Source organism: Lutra lutra, chromosome 1 (assembly GCF_902655055.1).
Source record: "Lutra lutra chromosome 1, mLutLut1.2, whole genome shotgun sequence".
NCBI lineage: Eukaryota > Metazoa > Chordata > Mammalia > Carnivora > Mustelidae > Lutra > Lutra lutra.
In genome coordinates this window covers 156,564,013-156,577,407 of record NC_062278.1, presented here as the reverse complement: position 1 = coordinate 156,577,407, position 13,395 = coordinate 156,564,013, and the positions used below count along the sequence as shown (strand labels likewise).

Below are 13,395 nucleotides of genomic sequence, written 5' to 3'. Positions count from 1 at the left end.
CAAGGAGCTCTAGCTCCGATAGATGCTCTCCAAGGAGCATCCAGTACTGATGCCACCACTCAAGTGGAAGAAGGAAGATTTTGGCAAGCCACTTGAGAAGAGCAGGATAACACCATTCAGGGCAGGCTGACCCAGTGGGGCAGTGGGAGGGAAGGAGCAGGGTGGAGGAAGGGAGAGAATAAAACTACCTACTTTTCCACTGCGATAGCAGCTTCTTCAAAGAGCTCCTCTTGGCAGTACATTTTAAGTGCTAGATCGAATTCCTGAATCTGCTCAAAGCATCTGAAAGCATCTTTGTAGCACTGGCTTCGCTTATAGAAGCAGGCAGCATCTCTTATCTAGGACAGAGTAAAACATACTCTTAGAGTATTCATAGCATAACTTTTTATCTTAAAAATAAGCCAACATCATGAATAATAATTTCTGCAGTTTGTTAGGATCCAGCAAAAACACTAAGACATAGATAATATTAGGAAAACAAATCTGATACAGAGAGAAAAACAAAGTTAAATCCCAACCTCACACCACACACAAATTTAACCTTCAGATAGGTCAAAGATCTAAATATGAGAGCTATTAGAAGAAAATGTATGAGAATATCTTTGTGACCCTGAGGTAAAGAAAGTCTTCAACAAAACCCAAAACACTCAAACTTCAGGGGAAAAACTGATGGATTCAATTACATCACAACTGTTGAACAAAGGGCATCTAAAATAAAGTTAACAGAGAAAAGGCAAACACCAACACCTAGATCAGCATTGTCAAATAAATCTTGCCATGAAGATGGAAATGTTCTACATCTATGCTAGCCAATATGGTAGCCACTAGCCACATGTGAATAGTGAGCACATGAAATGTGGATAGCATAACTGAGGAACCTAATTTTTTATTTCGTTTCATTTTCATCAGTTTTAACCTTATTTTTCACCTGTGGCTAATGGCTACTATATTACACTGGACAGGTCTAGAACATTAAATGAATTCCTACAACCACAAGAAAAAGACTCCTGGAAACCCAAAAGAAAACTAGGTAAAGGATATAAAGTGGCAGGTCATGGTGGGGGGAAACTTGAATGACTAACAAATCAATAAAGATGCTCAACCACACTAATAAAGAAATGCAAATTGAAACCACAGTGAGATCCACCCATGAAGTTTGCCAAAATTAGAAAAATCAGAACCCACTGAATGTGGTCAAGAAGGTGGGACACCTGGAATCCCAATGCACAAACTGGCACAGCTGTTCTAGAAAGAAAAGTGGCTTCCACCTTCACTTAGTGAAATTAAGTACATGCATACTCTAGGGCCAGCAAGGCCCATTCAAGCTGTACCCAGGACCAGAAGGAGGTGCAGTGCTGTATGTGGCAGCCAGAAGTTGGTGGCAACTTGGACGTTCACCACTAGGGAAATGTATAAGTCAAATGCAGGGATGCCCATTGAAGAAAACTATCAGGGTTCCAAAACCTGGCCAGACCTTAACACTAAAGTAGGGCATGGAAAATGTAAAAAAACAAAACAAAGCAAAACAAAGCAGAAAAATATGCCATTTAAACAAGCTTAAAATATGTATGTGTAGAAAAATTACTATCTGCTCTTCAATTATGCATGCAAATGGGGGTTCCACATTAAATGCACTGGAATGGCTGCCAGTGAGGAGAGAATGGGAACGGACACCAGCCATGAAGAGGAAGAGGATGAACAGAAAAAAACCACCAGTGGGTTTGCTGTGGACACAAAATTATATCCCACTCTTCCTCCCACAGTTCCACCAGCCCCTCGGACAATCCTTTATGCTTGGCTCTCCCAATGTTTCTCCAAATTCCCTTCCCATCACCTCCACCACCCTCATGGCAATCCAAGCCATATCATCCAGCCTCGGCCACTGCTCCCCACTGGCCTGTCTACTTCTACTCTTGCTGCCTACAGACCTCTACCCAGAGCATCCAAACAATGTTTGGATGTTGCTCCTGCAGTCAGAAACTTCCACTGGCTCCTTGTCACATATGAACAAAATCCAGTCCCTACCACGGATGTCGAGGCCCTACCTGATTTGCTCCTGCCACCCTCTCTGGCTCATTTTACCACTTCTACCCACTCACTCTGCTCTGCCCAACCAGCTGTTCCTTGCTGTTCTTCAAGCTCTCCCACATGTTCCCACCTTGGTGGGCTCTTGCCTGCAAGGATGCTTTGGCCTGCGATGCCCTGAAGCAGTTCTCCCAGTCTCTGCTCAAAAGGCAGCTCCCTTAACTACAGAGAACATACTGAGGATTGCTGGAAGGAGGTTGGTGGGGGATGGGCTTGATGGGGGATGGCTATTAAGGAGGGCACTTGTGATGATGGGCACTGGGTGTTATACATAAATAATGAACCAATGAACTCTTCTCCTAAAACCAATATTGGATTGCATGTCAACTAACTAGAATTTAAATTTTAAAAAAAGAACAAAAAAAGGCAGCTCTCTGCCCTCCCCCTGCCTAAAACAGCAGCACCTGACACCTCTGTCCCCTCACCTAGTTACCTAGCCTCATCAGCCCTGGCATCTTCTATGCTAGTCTGTCAAGTCTGTCATCCCTCTTCCCCGCGAGGAAGGAAGGAAAGCTCTCTCAAGGCAGGGGCCCCTCTGCTGCCACCTGCTGGCCACTGAGCACCCACAGTGCCCGGCACCCAGTAAGGGCCCATCTCTTTGTTGAATATTTCATTTCGTAATTCTAACTAGCGGTACCTGACGTCCAAAGAGAAAACAAAATCCAAGTGAAACAAGACAAAACACATATACCAGGCCCTTTAATAAATCTTAGCTGGCTTTTATTTTTCTAGACAATCTACACCAAGTGCCAAAATACAAAGAAGATTCAGGTATGAGGTTCTTTTGTGTCCAGAGACCTAACAGAGCAGGGAGCATCTAGGCCCATCTCAGCCACAAGAATACAATCCCAGAACCAGAGCACCTACCACCCCATCTCTCGTCCTCTCCTGACAATGCTGATTACTCAGAAGGAAAACCCCAAGTGGGAATGCACGCCCTTGTAGGTGCCAAGAATGTGCCCAACCAGAGAGAGAGCCGTGGGATGGCTCAAAGAAATTCCCCTGCTCTGCACACTCTGCTCCCGACGGGAGGGGTCCCCACCTGCCATCCTTAGCAAGGGCCTGAGGAGGTTTCCAGGGAAACCATGTTACTCTCAGGAGAGAAGCAAGAAACAGGTGACGCAAAGGAATCCCTGGGTGGGGGGGAAGGCTTGCACCTCCAGGGCCCCATCACAAAACATTTGTTTGTGGAGGTAGCACACATGTGGGAGCTGGGAATACGGAGATTTGGTCTGAGGACGTTGATAAAGGCTGCTGCCAAACTGATCAACTTGAACCATGCTGGTTAGTTTGGTGGGAGGACCACATGACGCTGGCTCAGGTTGGACCCCCTTCCAGGGAGGAGCCTAGGCAAAGAAAGGAATGAGACCGTCCCCTGGGTGGGGCTTGAAGCTGTTAGAACACATGGGGGAGAGGAAAGAGAAGTCCTGCCACCAGAGGTTAAGCCCGTGGAAGGGGAAGGAAACAAGGAAGCTGTGTTTCCAGGAGCAGGATGGCCTCCACATTTTGAAGGCACTGAAGTCCCTAGGAAAGGAACATAAGCTGTACTTATGGCCTCTTGGTCCCCATGCCTCCTACTTTCTGAGGAAGAGCTTCCCAGGCTGGGGGAGGCAGGTGGGCAGTGTGAGTAAGGAGGAAATCTCTGACTCAGTCATGGCAGGTGCTGGTGGGTAAAAAGGGGAAGAAAAGGCTTAGGCTGCTTCCTTGTAGCTGTCACCACTTAGGGTCCAGGTGGTGGCATGGGAGACGGAAGGGTTGGCAGCTAGGGAATGTGGTAAGGTTGGAGGCAACCCTAGTTTCTAGAATCTTGGGACCCAAACTCCCACCCACCCTGAAATCCCTATATCCCATCCCCATCTCCCACAGCCTAACAAGTCACATCCCCTTTTAAACATGGGGCAGGGCAGGCAGTACCAGGAGGGTCTTATGGTCTTTAAACAGACTTGGGGCCACACTTCAAAGTCCTCAGCAGGTGTCACCCCCACTCCACCCAGTATCCAGGGTGCTCTGAGGATCCAGGAGCTAATACATTTCACAGAAAGATGTGGAAACCTACCCCCTCCTAGAGAGACATAAAGCCCCTAGAGCAGGGGGGTGGGGGGATGCAGCAGCCCCAGCTGGGCTTTCTAGAGCACAGGTTTTCAAGCCACCAAGCTCTACACCTCCAGTCCCTCACAACTGGTACACTGGAAATGAATCCTGTGGGGTATAGCATGGTGGCTATAGATAACACTGTCTTGTCTGTTTGAAAGTTACTAAGAGAATAGATCTTAAAAGATCTCATCACAAGAAAAAAAAACTTTGTAATTCTGTATAGTGATGAATGTTAAAGAAACTTACTACAGTGATCATCTCACAAAACATCCATATATCAAATCACTGTGTTGTACCCCTCTCACCGATAGCATTTTACATGCCAATTATAGCTCAACGATAAAAAAGACAAAGGAATCGCCACCAAAATCATCAAAAATCATCACCACGGGGCGCCTGGGTGGCTCAGTGGGTTAAGCCGCTGCCTTCGGCTCAGGTCATGATCCCAGGTCCTGGGTTCGAGCCCCGCATCGGGCTTTCTGCTCAGCAGGGAGCCTGCTTCCTCCTCTCTCTCTGCCTGCCTCTCTGCCTACTTGTGATTTCTCTCTGTCAAATAAATAAATAAAAAATCTTTAAAAAAAAAAAAATCATCACCACTTGCACGTTATGGCAATGCCAAAGTGCTGTAACAGTCTCTCACTGGTTACTTTCATCTTCAGTGTTAATCTCATTGCAGACAAATAAAAATTTGTGGCCTGCCACCAGCCTGCCAGCCACTCCGTGAGTAGCTATGTTTTAGACTGTGCTTTCTGCAATGATGGAAATATTCTGTAACAATGAGCACTTGAAGTGTGGCTAGTGAGACTGAGGAACTGTATTTGTAATTTTATTACATTCTAATTAACTTAAATTATAAATTAAATAGTGACACGTGGCTAGTGGCTGCCAGATTGGTTGGCACAGGTCTAGAGCAACTGCTGAGAACACGGAAAAACCACCATGTCCATGCCAGGCCATTCACGCAGGCAGACTCCAGACCGAATGTGGAGGACAGGAAGGCAGGAATATCCCAAAACCCACCTCCCCTCTGATTTGAAGAGCTGGCCTCTCTGTGATTAATATCAGGTGGAAACATCCACACAGGTGTGGACATGCATGCGCACACACATCTTTGGAGCTATGTAAATGCTCCGGCAAGTGGAGAGAGAATGGCTGCCCTACAGTCCTCAGAGCCGACCTTTCCCTCTTGCGAGGCCTGGAGCCCTTCCCTGACACAAGCAGGGGATGAGGGAGCCCAGTTCTCCCAGCTGCAGCACGGGCTGGGTCCATACCTTCCCCAGCCTCTCACACAGCTGGGCGGACAGCTGGAACTCCTTGGCGTAGCTCAGGCACTTAAGAGACAGCTTTGGCTCCTTGCATTCCAGATAGGTCTTGGCCAGTTCCAAGTATTCCACCTGCTTCTCCCTGAAGGAGGGAGAGAAAACAGAGTACCACTGAATGGTGACCTAGCCCCAACAGATCCCACCAGCTGATCTCACCAGAGCAGCCCTGAGATGACCCCCGGGGACTCTTACTTGGGGCTGACTTTCTTGGATTTCATGTTCAGGGCAGTGTTGTGGGCCAGCGCCAGCTTCTCCTTCTCAAATGCACCTCCTTTTTGGTAACACTTGGCTGCGACCTAAAACGGGCAAAAAGTCTTGATTCCCAGCAAGGGAATGGAGGTGACATACAGAACAAGGGTTAAAGCACATGTGCCATGTTTGCGCTGACAAGGCAATGAGTCTCACTCCAGCCATGCCTGAGGCAGAGGAGCAGGAATGTGCTGATGAGCTTAAAAAAAAAAAAAAAAGAAAAGAAAAAAAAGGCCCCACAGGCTAAAACCCAGTAATGTTACCAGCAAATACTTTCCACTCAAAGGTTCCTTTTGAACACCCCCAGAGAGGTTCCTGGGTGGCATCTGCCTTTGCCTCAGGTCATGATCTCAGGGTCCTGGGATGGAGTCCGGCATTGGGCTCCCTATTCAGCAGGAATCCTGCTTCTCTTCCTCCCTCTGTCCCTCCATCCCCACTCATGTGCACATGCGTGCACTCTCTCTCTCAGATAAATAAAATCTTGAAAGTGCCCAGAATCCATGGAAAAGCAATACGGGATATATTTTTATAAGCTGCCATAATTAACACCCTCACTTAATCTTCCAGTATCCATGTGTGAGAATTTTCATCCTTCTCATTGTATACATGGAGCCATGGGCCTAAAGTCACCCAGTGGCTCTTCTGGGCCCCACACAGGTTTTCTCTAGTCAGTAACTACAATGGCTAACCAACCGTGTTGGTAGAACAGCTGCAGCACAGAAATGGGGGTAGAGATGGGGACAGAGATGATGTCACCACACATTCCAGAAGATAACTGGCTAGATCCCTGGCTCATGCAGGTCTGTGTTGAGCAAGTAGAAGGTGGGCAGACGGGCATCACAGGAATGTTGACTGGACCCCCATTCCTGCCAGCAGAAAGCTGCTCTTCTAAAGCAGGAATACTGACACCATGTCTCAAAGCACAGGCTGGAGGACAGAAAGTCACACTTGGTTCAGCATGTAAAGATTAGGTCTCAGTGTGGGCAGGGGAAAGATTAAGTAGAGAATATGACATCTTGTTCCCTTGGGCTCTTTGCTTCAGCTTCCCCAGCCTCATGGACCTCCTTACATTCCCATGACCTGTGCCACACTCTTTCCCACCACAGGACCTTAGCACATGCTAGTCCTTCTGACTGAAATGCTCTTCCACCCCTTCTCTGCCCAGTTAACTTCATCCATCCTATAGGCCTCAGTTCTAGGCTCCTACTTAGAGCAGCCTTCCCTGGCCTCCCTGTCCAGAACAGGTGGTTCTAGAGGCAGCTAGTCTCTCCCATGTGATACCTACAACAACTAGAGCTGGACACCCTTCTGAGTGTCTGTCCGCCTCACCATCACAACCCTGCAACCTAAACACAATGTTTGACCCACAGTTCAACAGGAATTTATTGAATGAATCTCAAGTGATTGCCATTTGTATGGTGGTTCTGGAATGTTCACTGACAGGCAGCCAAAAACTCAATAAATCCCCTGAGTCCTGAAGTCCCTTACTGGAGTCAAAATAAAATCAGGTGAGGAGAAGGCTTTTTATAACATTCTCATCTGTGCCAACTCCCATAGAAAGATTTTAGACTCAAACCTTCAAAAGGTATTTTTAAAGAGATAAAGAATTGGAAACCCATGCAACATGTCTGGGTTAACACCAACAGTGTTCTGAAGGGAATAAAGGGAAAGGCTATCTAGTTTTCCAATTTCATATCCATACCTGCTGCCATACTATCCCCCCCCTTCCCTCCCCAAAAAGGATCTTGGTTTTATAACAGCAGCAAGATGGGCAGTGAATAAAGTTTCAGAGCTCTGTCAACCTCCAGCCTGTAAATACTATGGACTTATGGAAATAATTTGCCGACACATCCAAACACACAACAATGTGCATTCTGTTTTCTCACCCCTTGGGACTGGTTGCAAGGTGGCGACAGTCCTTCTGTCCTCCCTGTATCCACCCACGCCCCTTTACTGTGTAATTCTGCAGCTTCTCCCAACAAGACTGCTGCCTATGTCCCCTCCCTTCAGATCTGGGCTGTGACCTGCTCTTGCCAACAGAACGTAGCAGAAGCGACACAGGGCCAGCTCCGAGGCCAGGTGTCAGGGGGCCCCCTGTGCTCCTCTGCCCTTTGAACGCTGCTGGGGCATCAGGTGAACAAGCCCAGGCTTGCCCTCTGGAGGAGGAATCACGTGAATCAGGAGCCCCATTCACCCCCATCATCCGAGCCAAGAGCCCACCAAGCCCCGGAAGTAGACCTGCTTGCTGACTGGTTACAGAGTTCAGACATGAGTCCCCTGGCTGAGACTACAGAAGTCATTCCGCTAAACTCAGCTGTTGGTTAACCACCTGCAGCACTCTCCTCTCCCTCCCTTGCATGATGGCAGGACCTCCCTCCCATGAAGGGCTGAAACTGCAGGATGGGACTGCTCTCCCAGACAGCCTCACAACAGGCATGGCATGTGACCCAGTACCAAGCAGTGAGATGTAAAGAGAAGTCCACAGGGGACTTCATGATCAAGAAAAGAGACCTACGAGAAGAAAAGCCCTGCCTGGGATGCTGCCCAGAGGAACAGGCAGCTTGGCACTGCGTCAGTCATTAGGTTATCAGACGAGCCGCAGGTGACACAAGGAAGAACTGGAAGGAGACAGGGCCCATGATGAGTTTGTTGAGCTGGAATGTCTGTGCCTGGCAGGTAGAGACTTCGTCACCACCGTGTCCTGGGAAACACACATGCCATGGAACTGTGGGATGTGCAGGGATGTGGATGGTTGGGAGAGGGATGGGGCTCTTCGCACTGGTTTCACTATTTCCAGAGGACCGGCAGAGGGAACGCTGGCTGGAAGAAGGCTGTGCAAGCTCACTAGGGTGGTCTGTGGCTGAGACTGGTCAACTCAGTCTAGAGTTAAGGCTTAATCCCTGCTCAACAGACTCAGCTTGGGAGTCAAGTCCATGTCAAATCAATTTGAAAAACAAATGACCAATCTGTGACTATTTTTAAAATGCAGTGGGATGGCAGCAAAAATGTTTAAACACAGAGCACAGGAGGGAAAGAAAATAAGCGGAAGGCTCTGTCAGCGGGCCAGAGGCCGTGACCCTCCATTTTCATGGCAGTCCAGCTGGCACTCCGCCACAGTGAAGGGTTATCACGCTTGCCCTGCAGAAGGAGCTGGACAGGGAGCTCTCCTCATCACAGGGTGGCCTGATGTTTCTGAAGAAGCAGCACAAGCACCACAGCCTTCATCCTCTCCTGGTGACAAGCATGATGGTAGAAAACCAGGCTGTGAGGCCAGATGAGGTCACCAGTCACAAAGACTTCTCCCTTCCCTTACCTTCCAGCACTGGTGCTTAGCATAATACTCTCCTTGCGCGATCCACTCCTCAGGTGTGGATGTCTTAACAAACATGCTGTCATCCAAGTCTAAAATGAAAAAAGAAGAGTGGGTTTGCTTCTCTGAGTGTTTATTCCCTTAAACTTGTCGTTATGGACTGAAGTTTGCCCCCTTCCCCCACCAAAAAAATGTGTACATTAAAGCCCTACACCTCAATGTTTTAGAATGTTTGGAGACAGGGGCTTTAAAATTGTGATGATGTTATAACAAAGCCATTCAAGTGAATCCTAGTCCAATCTACGTCCTTACGAGATGAGGAGATTAACACACTCAGAAAGAAACACCAGGGGCTCACACGGAAGAAAAGCCATCTACAAGCCAAGGAGAGGGGCCTCAGAAGAAACCAAATCTGCTGACACCTTGATCGTGGCCGTTTTGCCTCCAGTACTGTAAGACAATACGCTTTATTACAGCAGCCCAGGCAAACAAATACCTGTATTGTCTTGCCAGGATTCATTTTAAGATGGATTTTAGCTTACCAAGCCAGGTCGCTGTGGGCTTTGGAAGGAGGAGTCAGGGATAGGAAAGGACATTGCTCAGTTTTTGAACTTCTGTCTACCTTCCTCTCCTATGGTGACAGATTAGAAGATAGAATATTCTAATTCTTCCTAGAAAATCCAAAGCCATGTGGCTCTTAGCAAACTCCCACACAGGGGTTTTAGCAAGGAACAAGGTGACAGGGTTCTGCAGTATTTTCAAACGTGCAGACTTTGCCTTCAGGGTAAGCAATGTGACACGTCCCCATTGGTGGACACAGACTGTCACAACCACCAGCTGTCAGGCCCTTCTGTTGTCCCACTAGCCTGTTGGCGACTAGATCAGTCACCCCTCCTGCAGCTCCCCTGAGCATCTAAAGCCGTGGTCAGCCCTCTCTGCAGTTTCTCAGCCTTGGCTGCAAGAAGGACGTGGAAATCTGACTACCAGCATGAAATTCAGTCAAATCTGGGCTGAAGGGGTCCAGGATACCCCAGCCCATGGATATCAAGGTAGGCAACCAGGCAGAAACGCCAGCTTCCTTTGGAGGGCGCAAAACCCTCCTTGTCGGCCCTCTGCCGTGCACTGTGTGCAAAGATGACTTTGCAGCATCTTGTCCTGACTCTGTGCGTGCTAACTGTGCTGGTGACATTCTGTCCTCACAGGGAGCTCCCCAGTATCTCCACATAGGGCAGGTGAATGCTACCAGCATGATGATAAAGATACCCAAGTTACACAGTTGCAATGTTCATCCCCAGCTCCCCCTGCACAGCGGTAACAGATTTTCTCAGACTTTATCATGTGCAACTTATAACTCACTTAAGACTGTCCTTTTTCTGGTGTTCTTAACACTACCAAGACAGAAAATAAATTGTGACCTTGTTTCATTCGGAATCTTTAAATGCAAGAAAATTGTCTATTTTTTTTTTAAAGATTTTATTTATTTATTTGACAGAGAGAGATCACAAGTAGACAGAGAGGCAGGCAGGCAGAGAGAGAGAGAGAGAGAGAGAGGGAAGCAGGCTCCCTGCTGAGCAGAGAGCCCGATGCGGGACTCGATCCCAGGACCCTGAGATCATGACCTGAGCCGAAGGCAGTGGCTTAACCCACTGAGCCACCCAGGCGCCCCGAAAATTGTCTATTTTGATGATCTCTTATAACAGGTGCCAGAATCTACTTTGGGGATGGAAGGAGTAGGCACCACAGGGAAGATTAAGAATGACCACAGCAAGCCAGCACCACGCCCCCCACCCCAAAGCTTTTTGTTGAAGAAGTGAAGGCCCAGGGTGAGGAAGTAGGCCTGGACAAGGTCACATGGCTGCACAGGTGGAAAGTTCTAATGAGAAGCTAGGGTTTCTTCATTCCAAGACTTCAAATTTCCCCATTACACCTAACAGCCAGGGCCGAGGAACAGAATAGCTAACCCTGGACCCAGGCTGAGCCATTGGCTGCAACCAGAAATAGTCTCCATAAAACTGGCCAGAAAATGCTTAGGAAAACAGCAGACCTCTGCACAGTGGCTGAGCCCTGCACTTTCCCCCATCCACAGAGAGATTAAGTGCGGCCTGGAGGAGCCAACTTAACAGCTAACTCACAAAGACAACAATTTTCTCTTTTATGAAGGGCTGATGACTTCTCTGCGAGTTATCCTATCAGGAGATCTTCACTCCATTTTTTAATTAGCCAGTCTCTGGAAGTGATCAACACAACACACAATATTGGTTTGGCTTTTTAAACATGCAAACAGCACAGAAGGGCAAAAGGGGAAAAGTAAAAGTGTCCCTATATCCTCAACAACCTGCACTCACCAGTCCTAGGACCAGAGCAGCCACCGTGAACAATCCTCACTAATGGACACTTAGGTCATTTTAATTGCTTATAATTACAAGTAGGGCTGTGAGGAACACTCAATGTGCATGTATCTTTGAGATTTTACACAAGAACATCTCTAGGATAGGTTCCTGGAAACAGGAATTGCTGGGTCACTTTTAACCCAGCACAATTTTCTTTGATAGATATTGCCAGTCAACTCTCCAAAGACTGTAGCAATTTGTGTTCCCCCAACAAAGCCTATTTCCTCTCAACCTCACCCAGGACCCTCACTTTTTTTTTTTTTTTTTTTTAAGGAGGCTCCACACACAACATGGAGCTTGAACTTATGACCCTAAGATCAAGAGTCAAGATGCACTACTGACTAAGCCAGCCAGGCCCCCCCATGACCCTCATTTTTAAAAGGCCAATAAAAGATCTTCCCTGAAGGAAGATCCCATCCCATTACAGCCACACTTTCCCACACACCTTAGCAGTAAATACAAGCTCTCATATCTCCAAAGAATGTGGGAAGGAAAGAAAGCACTTTCCAAAACCTATATCCTTTATACCTCACCATAAGAAGTTGAGAGTAACATGTCTTGTTTTATTTTGTTTTGTTTTGTTTTGTCTGGGGGGGGCAGTTATTATTTAAATGAGAGTAACATGCTTTGTATCCAAAATCCAGAATAGCTTAATGAGATCTTACCTTTATTTTCATCTGTCTTTACAACTTGGACAAAATTTCTTCTCATGAAATATTTGAAAGCGGGAGCCCGCTTCTCTGGGTTTTCATCAAAGATCCAGAGGTTAACCCGGGCCCGTGTAATAGCAGTGTATAGCTGCTTCAGCTCTCCATTGAGGAGCTAAATTGAGACAAAGACGGAGAGCATTTGTCTACAGCTTCAATGTGATACACTTCAATGGGCTTACTCATTTTGGTGAAATACAGAAACCAAATTTAAGTATAGCAGAAGCATGAGCGGAACAGGAGGCTCACTGTGGCCACAGCAAAGATAAGCAAAGCTCCAGCAAGGGAGTACAACATTAGCACAGGACTGCCCTTATCTGCTGTAATTTTATATTTTGAAATAATCATAGGTTCATAGGAAGGTAATATAGAATGGTCCCATGTGCCTTTTACTCATTTTATCCCAATGGCTACATCTTACACAATTACTGTAACTTATTTTTACAAATTAAGCCAGTCATATACTTCTATGACCACTATCATTAGTACAAAATTACTCATGACCTATGCCATGATTGAGGGCTGCAGATATCAGGGGGTTATGACTTGAACACGGGGAAGCCCTACTCGATTAAATAATGCACATTTCAAAACAACAGTGGGTTTGTGGCTACCTAGAGGTTTGCATAGCTAGGCAGTGATTTTAACTTTTATTTCTGTAGAGCCTTCTAGGCATTTACTGAAATAACCTGATAACTGCTATTCTGTTTGTTTTGCACTTTGTAAAAGACATAAAACCAGGGCAGTAATTTCTCCCCAAAGTTTTTCATTTTACTCGTTCAGTTTTCACTCTCTCAAGGTTCCATCAACCTCCATCAGTTAAGAACTCTAAAGAACTGCTCAGTTTTGGCCTTCTTCTCAGTGAGGCAGCTGTAATGTGAAGGGAAAGGAAGCTGGGTCCCTTCACAGTGTAGTGGAGAAAAATCTGTCACCCCAAAATGTGGACTGCCATCTCTTTGGCATGCGGATTATCTTAGGCTGATTATTTTTAAGAAACAAAAGGTTCACAAAAAACCTCTGACCTTCCCCCTGACTGCCCAAGAGAATTTAGACAGAGAACCTGCTCCAGTAAGGGAGCAATCACCCTAGATAACTGTAGTATGCATGAACTAGTGGTACTAAACAGGAAGCACCACAGCAAAATCTGTTTGTGTGAACTCCTCTCTGGGTCCAATTGTTTCTGGATGGCCCAGGAAACATTTGCTTACCAAACATTCATCTTTTTCATATTCTTGTGA

At 46.8% G+C, this 13,395-nt stretch overlaps 1 protein-coding gene across 2 annotated transcripts in view; it reads right to left on the bottom strand.

Moving 5' to 3' along the window:
- TRANK1 (tetratricopeptide repeat and ankyrin repeat containing 1) overlaps positions 1 to 13,395 on the bottom strand; it is a 98,748-nt gene that overhangs the window by 9,738 nt on the left and 75,615 nt on the right. For both annotated transcript variants that reach the window (XM_047741117.1, XM_047741125.1), the window contains exons 17-21: positions 12,116 to 12,272; positions 9,064 to 9,152; positions 5,694 to 5,797; positions 5,451 to 5,583; positions 193 to 338 (exon numbers count right to left, since the gene is read on the bottom strand). In XM_047741117.1, coding sequence (XP_047597073.1) covers positions 193 to 338; positions 5,451 to 5,583; positions 5,694 to 5,797; positions 9,064 to 9,152; positions 12,116 to 12,272 — 629 coding nt within the window. The remainder of the gene's footprint in view (positions 1 to 192; positions 339 to 5,450; positions 5,584 to 5,693; positions 5,798 to 9,063; positions 9,153 to 12,115; positions 12,273 to 13,395) is intronic.